Below are 12005 nucleotides of genomic sequence, written 5' to 3' on the forward strand. Positions count from 1 at the left end.
ATCAGACAGCTCTCAGATCCAAAATCTCAAACTTCAGACACCAAGAGAATCCAACGTTGAGAGCGACTATGTCTGTATTGGGGTCTATGACAGCCTGTATCCAGTCGCTGTCATGGGCCCAGGCCCACTCAAGACCCCTCCAGGATCATATCCTAAGATCCTGGAACAGACAAAGGGACTCGCTAAACAATCGGTTCAGGACCCCTGGTGGGATAAAAGCTTATTTTTCTTGGTGGCTAAGCTCCCAAAATCTTCAGAGGGGGATACCCAGGACCCTCTAATTGCAGTGACTGCCGACGCCAGTTTACGAGGCTGGGGAGCTATGGTGGCCCAGATTCCCTTTCAAGGCAGATGGAGTCCCGAGATCAGTGCCAGCTCTTCCAACTTCAGGGAGCTAATGGCGGTAGAAAAAACGCTCAGAGCGGCAGTCAACCTAATCCTGGGCACTCATATCTGGATTCTCTCGGACAATGTGACTACAGTTGCCTTCCTTCGTCATCAAGGAGGTACGAAGGTACACAGCCTAAAACAGATTGCAGGCCGAATATTTTTGGGGGCAGAACAACATCTCCGATCATTTTCAGCAATCCACCTGAAAGGCTCAAACAACGTCCAAGCAGACTTTCTAAGCAGGAAAGATATCCAGCCAGGAGAATGGAGCCTGAACCCTCAGATATTCCAGTCGCTGGTAGCTAAATGGGGTCTCCCCGAGGTAGATCTCTTTGTCAGTCGGTTAAACGCAAAACTTCCCCTCTTCTTCTCATTGGACAGACGAGACAATGCCATGAATTTGGACGCACTAGCCCATCCCTGGCATTTCAAGCTGGTCTATGCGTTTCCTCCAATACCGCTGATAGCAAGAACCATCCAGAAAGTCAGGATAGAGAGAGTGGCAACAATTCTGGTGGGCCCCTCTGTAGCCCAAAAGGCCTTGGTTCGGGGCCATCACAGAACTCTGCCTAGAGGGTCCAGTGATACTACCACCGGTCAACAACCTTCTCTATCAAGGGCCCCTGTTCCATCCCAATCCTCAGTGGCTAAACCTGGCAGCCTGGTTACTGAAGCCGAGATCTTAAGATCCAAAGGTCTCGGAAGAAGTTATAAAAACTCTTCAACAGAGTAGGAAGCCAGTAACCATTGCGATATACGGCAAAATATGGAAAAAATTCCTATCATGGTAAGCCCCGGATATTCCTGATTCCTCACATCCCAACATTGCTTGGATCCTTGATTTTCTACAGAGTGGATTGGAGTTGGGTCTCAAACCCAGCACTCTTAAGGTACAGATTTCAGCCCTAAGTTCAATATTCGACCAAGATTTGGCCTCTCATAGGTGGATCAAGAGATTCATAACTTCAGCACTCAGACTTCACCCAAGAATTCAGTCTCAGGTCCCATCCTGGGATCTAAATGTGGTGCTCCGGGGTCTAACCCTCTCTCCCTTTGAGCCTCTATCCTCTAGCACAATACAGACTCTCTCTCATAAGACTGCCTTCTTAGTAGCCATCACTTCAGCACGGAGAGTAGGAGAACTTCCGGCCCTTTCCATCAGAGAACCTTACATGAATGTGACCGAAGATATGACGGGTCCAGGCGAAGCGTAATTCTTTCTCCCAAAGGTAGTTACGGACTTCCATCGTTCCCAGGAAATCATCCTTCCCTCCTTCTGCCAGAAACCTTCCAATCCAAAGGAAGCCGAGTTCCACCTCCTAGTTTTCCGCAGAGCTGTCCTTTATTATCTTCAACAAACGGAGTCTTGGAGATTGGATGGAAACCTATTTATACAGCACTCAGGGCAGAACAGAGGAAGGAAGGCAGCTAAATCCACTATAGCAAACTGGATCAAAAAGGCAATTGGGGAAGCCTATAGCAACCAGCAGATGAATCCACCGATTGCCTTAAAGGCTCATTCTATCAGATCCACCTCAACTTCATGGGCCGAAAGAGCGGCCGCTTCTGAGCAGATTTGCAGGGCTGCTACATGGTCCTCCCTTCATACGTACTCTAAACATTATAGATTAGACTTATCATCCACTAGGGATATAGCCTTTGGTAGGTAAGTCCTACGAGCTATTGTCCCTCCCTAATTAAATATCGTTGGTATTCCTCCAATGCTGTCGTGGAAGACGTATTGAGAAAATAGAATTAGTCCTTACCGGTAATTCGGTTTCTAGAAGCCTTCCATGACAGCACGAATTTCCCTCCTATTGGATTCCATATAACTGTCTGGTAACCATTTTTCCAGGTGATCTTGGTAAACGCTGGGGATTGATGGTGGGGAGGGGCTTTTAAACTCTCTGTTCCTGTCCCCCAATAGGGCGTGGACAACATCCTCCAATGCTGTCATGGAAGGCTTCTAGAAACCGAATTACCGGTAAGGACTAATTCTATTTTCCATCATTTGGTGGAGAGGTTTGTGGTGGTCTATCTGGACGATATTTTGGTTTACTCAATGTTACGCTCACGCCCGGACTGTTTGGCGTGAGCGTGGTTTGTGGTCCCACGAACTGAGGAGTGCCTGGAGGGGCGTGACTAGGGGCCTCGCCAGATCCGACCACGGACGCATGGCGGTTTAATCAACTTCGTGGTCCGATGAGGGAGGTGGCCCAGGTGCTACTCCAGGTCAGACCCCGGTCACACAGCTGTTGACCCACCCCAGGGTATGCAGGAACGGGCAGGATCATCTGGTATATAGATAGGCAGGCAGGTACTGGCGAGCACTGAAAATATGTCTTATATTCTAGGTTCTTCAAAGTAGCCACCTTTTGCTTTGATGACTGCTTTGCAGACTCTTGGCATTCTCTTGATGAGCTTCAAGAGGTAGTCACCGGAAATGGTCTTCCAACAATGTTGAAGGAGTTTCCAGAGATGCTTAGCACTTGTTGGCCCTTTTGCCTTCACTCTGCGGTCCAGCTCACCACAAACCATCTCGATTGGGTTCAGGTCTGGTGGCTGTTGAGGCCAGGTCATCTGGTGTAGCCCCCCATCACTCTCCTTCTTGGTCAAATAGCCCTTACACAGTCTGGAGTTGTGTCTGGGGTCATTGTCCTGTTGAAAAATAAATGATGGTCCAACTAAACGCAAACCGGATGGAATAGCATGCCGCTGCAAGATGCTGTGGGGTAGCCATGCTGGTTCAGTATGCCTTCAATTTTGAATAAATCCCCAACAGTGTCACCAGCAAAGCCCCCCCACACCATCACACCTCCTCCTCCATGCTTCACGGGGGGAACCAGGCATGTAGAGTCCATCCGTTCACCTTTTCTGTGTCACACAAAGACACGGTGGTTAGAACCAAAGATCTCAAATTTGGACTCATCAGACCAAAGCACAGATTTCCACTGGTCTAATGTCCATTCCTTGTGTTCTTTAGCCCAAACAAGTCTCTTCTGCTTGTTGCCTGTCCTTAGCAGTGGTTTCCTAGTAGCTATTTTACCATGAAGGCCTGCTGCACAAAGTCTCCTCTTAGCAGTTGTTGAAGAGATGTGTCTGCTGCTAGAACTCTGTGTGGGATTGACCTGGTCTCTAATCTGAGCTGCTGTTAACCTGCGATTTCTGAGGCTGGTGACTCGGATAAACTTATCCTCAGAAGCAGAGGTGACTCTTGGTCTTCCTTTCCTGGGGCGGTCCTCATGTGAGCCAGTTTCTTTGTAGCGCTTGATGGTTTTTGCAACTGCACTTGGGGACACTTTCAAAGTTTGCCCAATTTTTCGAACTGACTGACCTTTATTTCTTAAAGTAATGATGGCCACTCGTTTTTCTTTACTTAGCTGTTTTTTTCTTGCCATAATACAAATTCTAACAGTCTGTTCAGTAGGACTATCAGCTGTGTATCCACCAGACTTCTGCACAACACAACTGATGGTCCCAACCCCATTTATAAGGCAAGAAATCCCACTTATTAAACCTGACAGGGCACACCTGTGAAGTGAAAACCATTTCCGGTGACTACCTCTTGAAGCTCATCAAGAGAATGCCAAGAGTGTGCAAAGCAGTCATCAAAGCAAAAGGTGGCTACTGTGAAGAACCTAGAATATAAGACATATTTTCAGTTGTTTCACACTTTTTTGTTAAGTATATAATTCCACATGTGGTAATTCATAGTTTTGATGCTTTCAGTGTGAATGTACAATTTTCATAGTCATGAAAATACAGAAAAATCTTTAAATGAGAAGGTGTGTCCAAACTTTTGGTCTGTACTGTACAGGCGGGCAGGTACTGGCGAGCACGGCTGATATACAGGCGGGCAGGTACTGGCGAGCACGGCTGATATACAGGCGGGCAGGTACTGGCGAGCCCGGCTGATATACAGGCGGGCAGGTACTGGCGAGCCCGGCTGATATACAGGCGAGCAGGTACTGGCGAGCCCGGCTGATATACAGGCGGGCAGGTACTGGCGAGCCCGGCTGATATACAGGCGGGCAGGTACTGGCGAGCCCGGCTGATATACAGGCGGGCAGGTACTGGCGAGCCCGGCTGATATACAGGCGGGCAGGTACTGGCGAGCCCGGCTGATATACAGGCGGGCAGGTACTGGCGAGCCCGGCTGATATACAGGCGGGCAGGTACTGGCGAGCCCGGCTGATATACAGGCGGGCAGGTACTGGCGAGCCCGGCTGATATACAGGCGGGCAGGTACTGGCGAGCCCGGCTGATATACAGGCGGGCAGGTACTGGCGAGCCCGGCTGATATACAGGCGGGCAGGTACTGGCGAGCCCGGCTGATGTACCGGCGAGCCCGGCTGATATACAGGCGGGCAGGTACTGGCGAGCACGGCTGATGTACTGGCGAGCCCGGCTGATATACAGGCGGGCAGGTACTGGCGAGCCCGGCTGATATACAGGCGGGCAGGTACTGGCGAGCCCGGCTGATATACAGGCGGGCAGGTACTGGCGAGCCCGGCTGATATACAGGCGGGCAGGTACTGGCGAGCCCGGCTGATATACAGGCGGGCAGGTACACAGGCTGGATAGGGACCAGTACAAACTGGGATATAGGAGCAGAGCCGCAGGTGCGGAGGGAAGCGGAGCAGGGCAGAGCAGAGATGCCGGTGCGGAGGGAAGCGGAGCAGGGCAGAGGCGCAGGTGAGGATGGGAAGAGGAGCAGGGTAGGGCGGAGCAGAGCCACAGGTGCGGAGGGAAGCAGGGCAGAGCGGAGCCGCAGGTACGGAGGGAAGCGGAGCTGGGCAGGGCAGAGCCGCAGGTGTGAGGAGCGATGCCCCCTCCCCCCGTGTGAGGAGCGATATCCTCTCCCCCCTCCCCCCCTTGTGAGGAGCGATTCCCCCTCCCCCATGTGTGAGGAGCTTTGCCCACCCCCCCCATGTGTGAGGAGTGATGCCCCCTCCCGTGTGAGGAGCGATGCCCCCTATGAGGAATATCACGGGGTCCTACTCCGGCATCATCCCCAGAGCGAGTGATGAGTGAACCGTGACACGAGCATTCAGGCTGTGTGCACACGGTGCGTTTTGATGCGGTGAATCCGCGTGGATTTGGCCCCAGAACCGCATGCACACCTTGTCCCCACATGTCCTCCAGGGTTTTGGGAGATCTCTGCACATGATCAGGAATTTTCCTTACAGAATTTCATATGCGGAGAAAGGAGCAGCGCGTCCGCTCTTTGTGCGGAGAAAGGAGCAGCGCGTCCGCTCTTTGTGCGGAGAAAGGAGCAGCGCGTCCGCTCTTTGTGCGGAGAAAGGAGCAGCGCGTCCGCTCTTTGTGCGGAGAAAGGAGCAGCGCGTCCGCTCTTTGTGCGGAGAAAGGGGCAGCGCGTCCGCTCTTTGTGCGGAGAAAGGGGCAGCGCGTCCGCTCTTTGTGCGGAGAAAGGAGCAGCGCGTCCGCTCTTTGTGCGGAGAAAGGGGCAGCGCGTCCGCTCTTTGTGCGGAGAAAGGAGCAGCGCGTCCGCTCTTTGTGCGGAGAAAGGAGCAGCGCGTCCGCTCTTTGTGCGGAGAAAGGAGCAGCGCGTCCGCTCTTTGTGCGGAGAAAGGGGCAGCGCGTCCGCTCTTTGTGCGGAGAAAGGGGCAGCGCGTCCGCTCTTTGTGCGGAGAAAGGGGCAGCGCGTCCGCTCTTTGTGCGGAGAAAGGGGCAGCGCGTCCGCTCTTTGTGCGGAGAAAGGAGCAGCGCGTCCGCTCTTTGTGCGGAGAAAGGAGCAGCGCGTCCGCTCTTTGTGCGGAGAAAGGAGCAGCGAACCGCTCTTTGTGCATATTCGCAGGCAAATCCGCAGGCAACAACACACATAAAGCGCTGCGGATTTTCCGCAGTGATGTTGCTGCCAAGAGATGCAGAACCTTGTAGAAGCACTGCAGAAATGTCTGCAAGCAGTTCCTGACCGTGCGCACATAGCCTTATTATTGCCGGGAGATGAGCCCCAATCCTCCGCTTACACATCGATATGGCAGTGCGGCTCCATATGCTCCTCTGTATAGGCTCCTCCGTATAGGCTACTGCTTATAGGCTCCTCCGTATAGGCTCCCCTGTATAGGCGTATAGGCTCCTCCTTATAGGTTCCTCCGTATAGGCTCCCCCGTATAGGCGTATAGACTACTCCTTATAGGCTCCCCTGTATAGGCGTATAGGCTCCCCCGTATAGGCTCCTCCTTATAGGCTCCTCCAGCAGGATTTTCCGGGGTCGTCAGGGTTTCTCCAAGTCTCTCTGGGGTGCTGGCCTTAGATCCTTAGTGGGAGGCTGATGCTACCTTACTTGTCTTTGTCCTCCTCAGGCCCCCTCCTTATATCCAGGGGTAATCCGACAGGGTGGATGGTTTTCAGGCCCCCAGACCTGGGAAAGGTGCCTCAGAGATGACGGCCCTACAGGGGGTGACAATGTCAGCGGGGTTCATCATAGACACATTCACACTGCAGATGGTAACTGAGCTAATTCTTATCGGACCTTTTGTAAGGTAATGAAGACTCCAGACAATACGGGAATACACAGAATGATACAGAGCAACAGGACACCATTCCTAAGATCAGTAAGAATATGAATATAGACTGAGTGACACCATGTCACACCATGTCACACCATCACAACCTCTTCATAAGTGAGCACGCCATGAGGTCTACACGGAGCTCTGACCACCTCCCTTTAGTCCGCATTGCTCATCTGTTGATAGTTCCTTGTACAGCGGTAGGGGGAGGTCGGCCTGAGGGGGTCTATGGTTCTTCTTGTCGGGACAGTCCATCCGGCTTCCCCTTTTGTATTGGATGGAAAAACTGTAGGGTTGTAAGGACCAGCTCCACCGCAGCAATCGTTCATTGTGCCCGGATACACGGTTCAGCCATGTGAGGGGGTTGTCCTCTGTCACAATTGTAAAGTCTCTGCCATACAAGTGTGGCTGCAATTGTTTTAGTGCCCATATGATGGCAAGGCACTGTTTTTCAATGGTGGCATAGGCAACATCCCGATCCAGGAGTTTCCGATTGGCAAAAGCAGCCGGATGTTCCTCCCCAGCGATGTTCACTTGGCTCAGAATTGCCCCAATCCCGAAGGTGGAGGCATCTGTCTGCACGAGAAACCCGCGCTTATAGTCAGGGGTGGCCAAGACCGGTGCAGTGATGAGGGCGGTCTTCAATGCTAAAAAGGCTTCCTCGCATGCGGTCGTCCACGTCACATTCCTAGCCATGTTCTTGCCGGTCAGGTCAGTTAGGGGCTTGGCCAAGGTGCTGAAATTACAAACAAATTTTCAATAGTAATCAGCAGTTCCCAAAAAAGCAAGTACCTGCTTCTTCGTCTGTGGTCTACACCAGTTGCTAATGGCTCCCACCTTGGCAAGTTTAGGCCTTAGGGTCCCACCTCCTACTCTATGGCCGTTGTACTGCACCTCAGCCACCCCCAAGTGGCATTTATCAGTTTGTCACAGCATATCACACCACACAAGGTATAAGCCCCCCATGACCAGGGCTGTGGAGTCGGTAAGGCAAACCACTGACTCCGACTCCACAGTCCCGGTCACTACTGAGCACAAAGTGCAGCCCCGGTCACTACTGAGCACAAAGTGCAGCCCCGGTCACTACTGAGCACAAAGTGCAGCCCCGGTCACTACTGAGCACAAAGTGCAGCCCCGGTCACTACTGAGCACAAAGTGCAGCCCCGGTCACTACTGAGCACAAAGTGCAGCCCCGGTCACTACTGAGCACAAAGTGCAGCCCCGGTCACTACTGAGCACAAAGTGCAGCCCCGGTCACTACTGAGCACAAAGTGCAGCCCCGGTCACTACTGAGCACAAAGTGCAGCCCCGGTCCATCTCCACTAAAAGCTGAGATCAGGAACAGAACAGACATTTATAGGACATTTCACAATTTTCCCAAATTCGTATGCCTCACCTATGGTCTGCTGGGTCTGTCTACATGCCTCCCTGCTTGTGGAGTCCTTTGGACAGTGTGTGCTAACACCAGTCCCCTTGCAGCTCCCCCAGATCTCCTGGGCTGAGTAGTATCCCACCGCTGCCACCAATATATGGGCATAATACCACTCAGACAACACAGGGTGAGGGTAAAACAGCGTGGCAATACTTTATTGAATCACAAAACGGACAATAAACACAGAACAGTCCCTGCAAATACCTAAGATGGTGCAACATTACACAGTCTCACCCTTCATCTCCGCCCGCCTGGGATAGAACAGCTGCGACTTTGGAGACTTTCAGGGCCAACTACCTCAACCAGTGGCCCCCCGCTTCTGGCGGGCCCCCACAGAGAGAAGGTAGCAGCAAGCTTAGGAAGCTAGCAGTCCATTGAGGTAAAAGACCAGGAGACCCGAGGGTTCCAACATGGCCTCCGAGAGTTTCCATGGAGCCAGATGACCAACAGGACCCAATCTGACTAATCTAAATGTCTCCATGGGTTCCAGGCGACCGGTGGGTCCCACCTGGCAACCCCAAACAACGTATACATGGGGCCAGGTGACTTCATTGTCCCAGTCTGGTCTTCCCAAATGTATCCATGGGCTCTCTGATGGTCAAATGGAGTAGATCCATATCTTTCCAGTCAGGGCTATATACCCTTAGAATAGAATCATGTAGAATCCAAATCTGTGTCTCTTTGGATGGAGCCACCATGCGATCCATCTACTGTCCTGAAGGATGACTCTCATTCTCCTTGTAAAGTCTTTCTAATCCTCCTTGATTCTCTTCCAGCACTACAGACATCCCTGTTTATATTTACATCTGTGTAAGGTCATCAGTCACAGGTTGGGGTTAGGGAGGGCATTACTCACATAGCTCAGGTCTCATTGTTTGAGCTAACCTATTTACATAGTTGGTATACAGTGGGCTCTTTAAATCAACATTCAGCTGGTTTTTAGTACAATATGTAATTAGCGTATTGGCAAACAACATTGTTTCACAGACCCAAGAGGAGACAACAATCAGGGTTATACAAATACTGGTATGTTCTTCTTGACCAGCCATATAAATGCACATACATTTACAAGTTAACTCAAAGATAATAGTGTATTTCTCTTGGCTTAATTTAATCAATCGTCTGGCTGATTAAGATTATAAGCTGTATCGTCACACAAACATTTACAGCACGTCCTGCATTGTAATACTGCACCCAATGTATTTATTATAGTTGGATTCACTCCATTTTATACCAACTCCGACTCCACCAAGATGGACACCGATCTATCAGATCCCAGTGTTAATTATCGGTTTGCAGGAAGGGGAGTTGGATGTCTGAGCCGCAGTTGAGTTTCACCCGGAGGTCATATAGCCAGATTTTGCTCCATGTAATCCATGCTTCTATGTTAATATGAGAACTTTATTGACTTTACAATTATATCGAGAACAGACACTCGCTCTCGCTCAGTGATTGGATGGAGACGTCTGTGATCAGTGATTTTCACGTCTTGTCACAGATTCTCTTGGATTTGGGTCTGGACGGTGACTGCGCCGTTCACACACAGGAATATGCTCTGATCTAAACCCTCCATTGTAGCTCTTCAGGATGTTGAGGGTTGTTGTCCTGCTGGAAGGTGAATCTACGTCCCAGTCTCGGGTCTTCTGCAGCCTCTAACAAGTTTTCCTCCAGGATTGTCCTCTATTTAGCTCCATCCATCTTCCCATCACCTCTGACCAGCTTCCCTGCCCCTGCTGAAGAAAAGCCTCCCCACAGCTGGATGCTGCCTCCACCATGTGTGACAGTGGGGATGGTGTTTTCAGGGTGATGTGTAGTGTTAGTTTTTCTGCAACACATAGCAGTTTGCATTTAGCTCTATAAGTTCTCCTTTGGTCTCATCAGACCAGAGCCCCTTCATCCACACGCTCGCGGAGTCCTCTACTTGGGACTTCTTATGGCTTTCAAAAATGGTTTTCTTCTTGCTGCTCTTCCATAAAGGCCAGATTTGTGAAGTACACAGCTAATAGTTGATCTGTAGACAGATTCTCCCCCCTAAGCTGTGGATCTGTGCAGCTCCTCAGTTACCATGGACCTCATGGCTGCTTCTCTCATTAGTGCTCTCCTTCCTTGGGATGTCAGGTTAGGTGGACGGCCATGTCTTGGTAGAGTTGCAGTTGTGCTGTACTCCTTCCATTTCTGGATGATGGATTGAGCAGTACTCCGTAAGATGTTCAGAGCTTGGGCTATTTTTTATAATCACTGGCCATAAATTTCTGGACCTGACTGTATATGTATAACTTCTGTGTGTATGTTACGTATATAGGCAACAGGTGTGGATGTACTGGCCTGACGTGTGTGTGTGTGTGTGTATATAGAATACATCGGTGTATTATTTATATATATATATATATATATATATATATATATATATATATATATATATATATATATATATATATATATATATATATATATATATATATATATATATATATATATATATATATATATATATATATATATATATATATATCTCTATCGCTACATGTGTACTCACTGGATCTGTCTCCCTTTCTAGATGAATTCGTGGAGTGGGTCCATGGAGATCGGCCTCACCACTCAGGACCCATCCCTCCTGGATTTCCCCAGCAGCGCCACGGGGCTGAAGGGCGGCTCCTGGATCGTGTCTGGGTGTTCGGTACTAGAGGATGGCCGCTCCATCCTGGAGGAGTATGGACAAGACCTGGACCAGTTGGGGGAGGGTGACCGTGTGGGCATTCAGCGCACCCTCTCTGGGGAGCTCCATCTATGGGTGAATGGTAGAGACTGTGGACCTGCGGCCTCAGGGATACCCCCCGGGGTGTGGGCTGTGGTGGACCTGTATGGTAAGTGCACCCAGATCACCGTCTTATCCTGCCAGCTTCCCGAGGAGGAGGAGGAGGACGAGGACCTAGAGGATCCTGACACAGGTGAGCGCTCTTGTCCCACTGACGAATGTGTGAACTTCCCAGTCACCCGCTGTGGAAATGGGGCAGTCAAACATGATGGGATATCTGCGGAGTCCTCACATACATGGGGGGTGGGGAGGAGTAATGGCTGTAATACTGATGTCTGTCTGCTCCTCCACCCAGGTCCTCCGCTCTCTGCGGGACATCCACGTCCTGACAAATTCCCCAGCAGCCTGGACTCCGACACGGGTGAGTCAGTGGTGATGGGAGCGTGAGTATAGCACAGGAGGTCCCAGCCGTCGACTAATGTCTGGGTAAAAATATTCACTTAAATCAAATGGTTCTTTTGGGAACGGACTGTGTAAGAGTTGGTTTTCTCGCCCTTGGCTCCGCCGTGTCGTAAAGAACACTCCCGGTACACGACTTACAATAGGATTTTCCAGAACCCATGACCGCACCCTAATATCCCCTCCGGTCACGGGTAATGTGTGTGCACTGCTTGAAGTGGATGTGCGATTCTGAGCGTGATGAACAAAAACCAGTTGGTGATGTTCTTTCCAGTATGTGGTTGATTGTTGGTGGAGGTCGTCTCCATGCTCTGTAGCCCAGCTGATCCGGGGGAGAGCTTCCACCTATTCATTCTCTAGGTTTCATGTCCTTGATGGACGGTTCCCCTCTCCCAAGTGGTGCACTCATGGGTTCTTAATTGTAATTTAGTCTTTC

General features: G+C 50.7%; 1 protein-coding gene across 2 annotated transcripts in view; it reads left to right on the forward strand.

Moving 5' to 3' along the window:
- Positions 1 to 12005, forward strand: part of NEURL4 (neuralized E3 ubiquitin protein ligase 4) — a 254722-nt gene that overhangs the window by 10277 nt on the left and 232440 nt on the right. For both annotated transcript variants that reach the window (XM_073654639.1, XM_073654638.1), the window contains exons 2-3: positions 10913 to 11303; positions 11466 to 11531. In XM_073654639.1, the coding sequence (XP_073510740.1) occupies positions 10913 to 11303; positions 11466 to 11531 (457 nt within the window). The remainder of the gene's footprint in view (positions 1 to 10912; positions 11304 to 11465; positions 11532 to 12005) is intronic.

The sequence above is a fragment of the Phyllobates terribilis genome, unplaced genomic scaffold (genome assembly GCF_046119375.1).
Source record: "Phyllobates terribilis strain yellow unplaced genomic scaffold, ASM4611937v1 Scaffold_11__3_contigs__length_659146591, whole genome shotgun sequence".
Taxonomy (NCBI): domain Eukaryota; kingdom Metazoa; phylum Chordata; class Amphibia; order Anura; family Dendrobatidae; genus Phyllobates; species Phyllobates terribilis.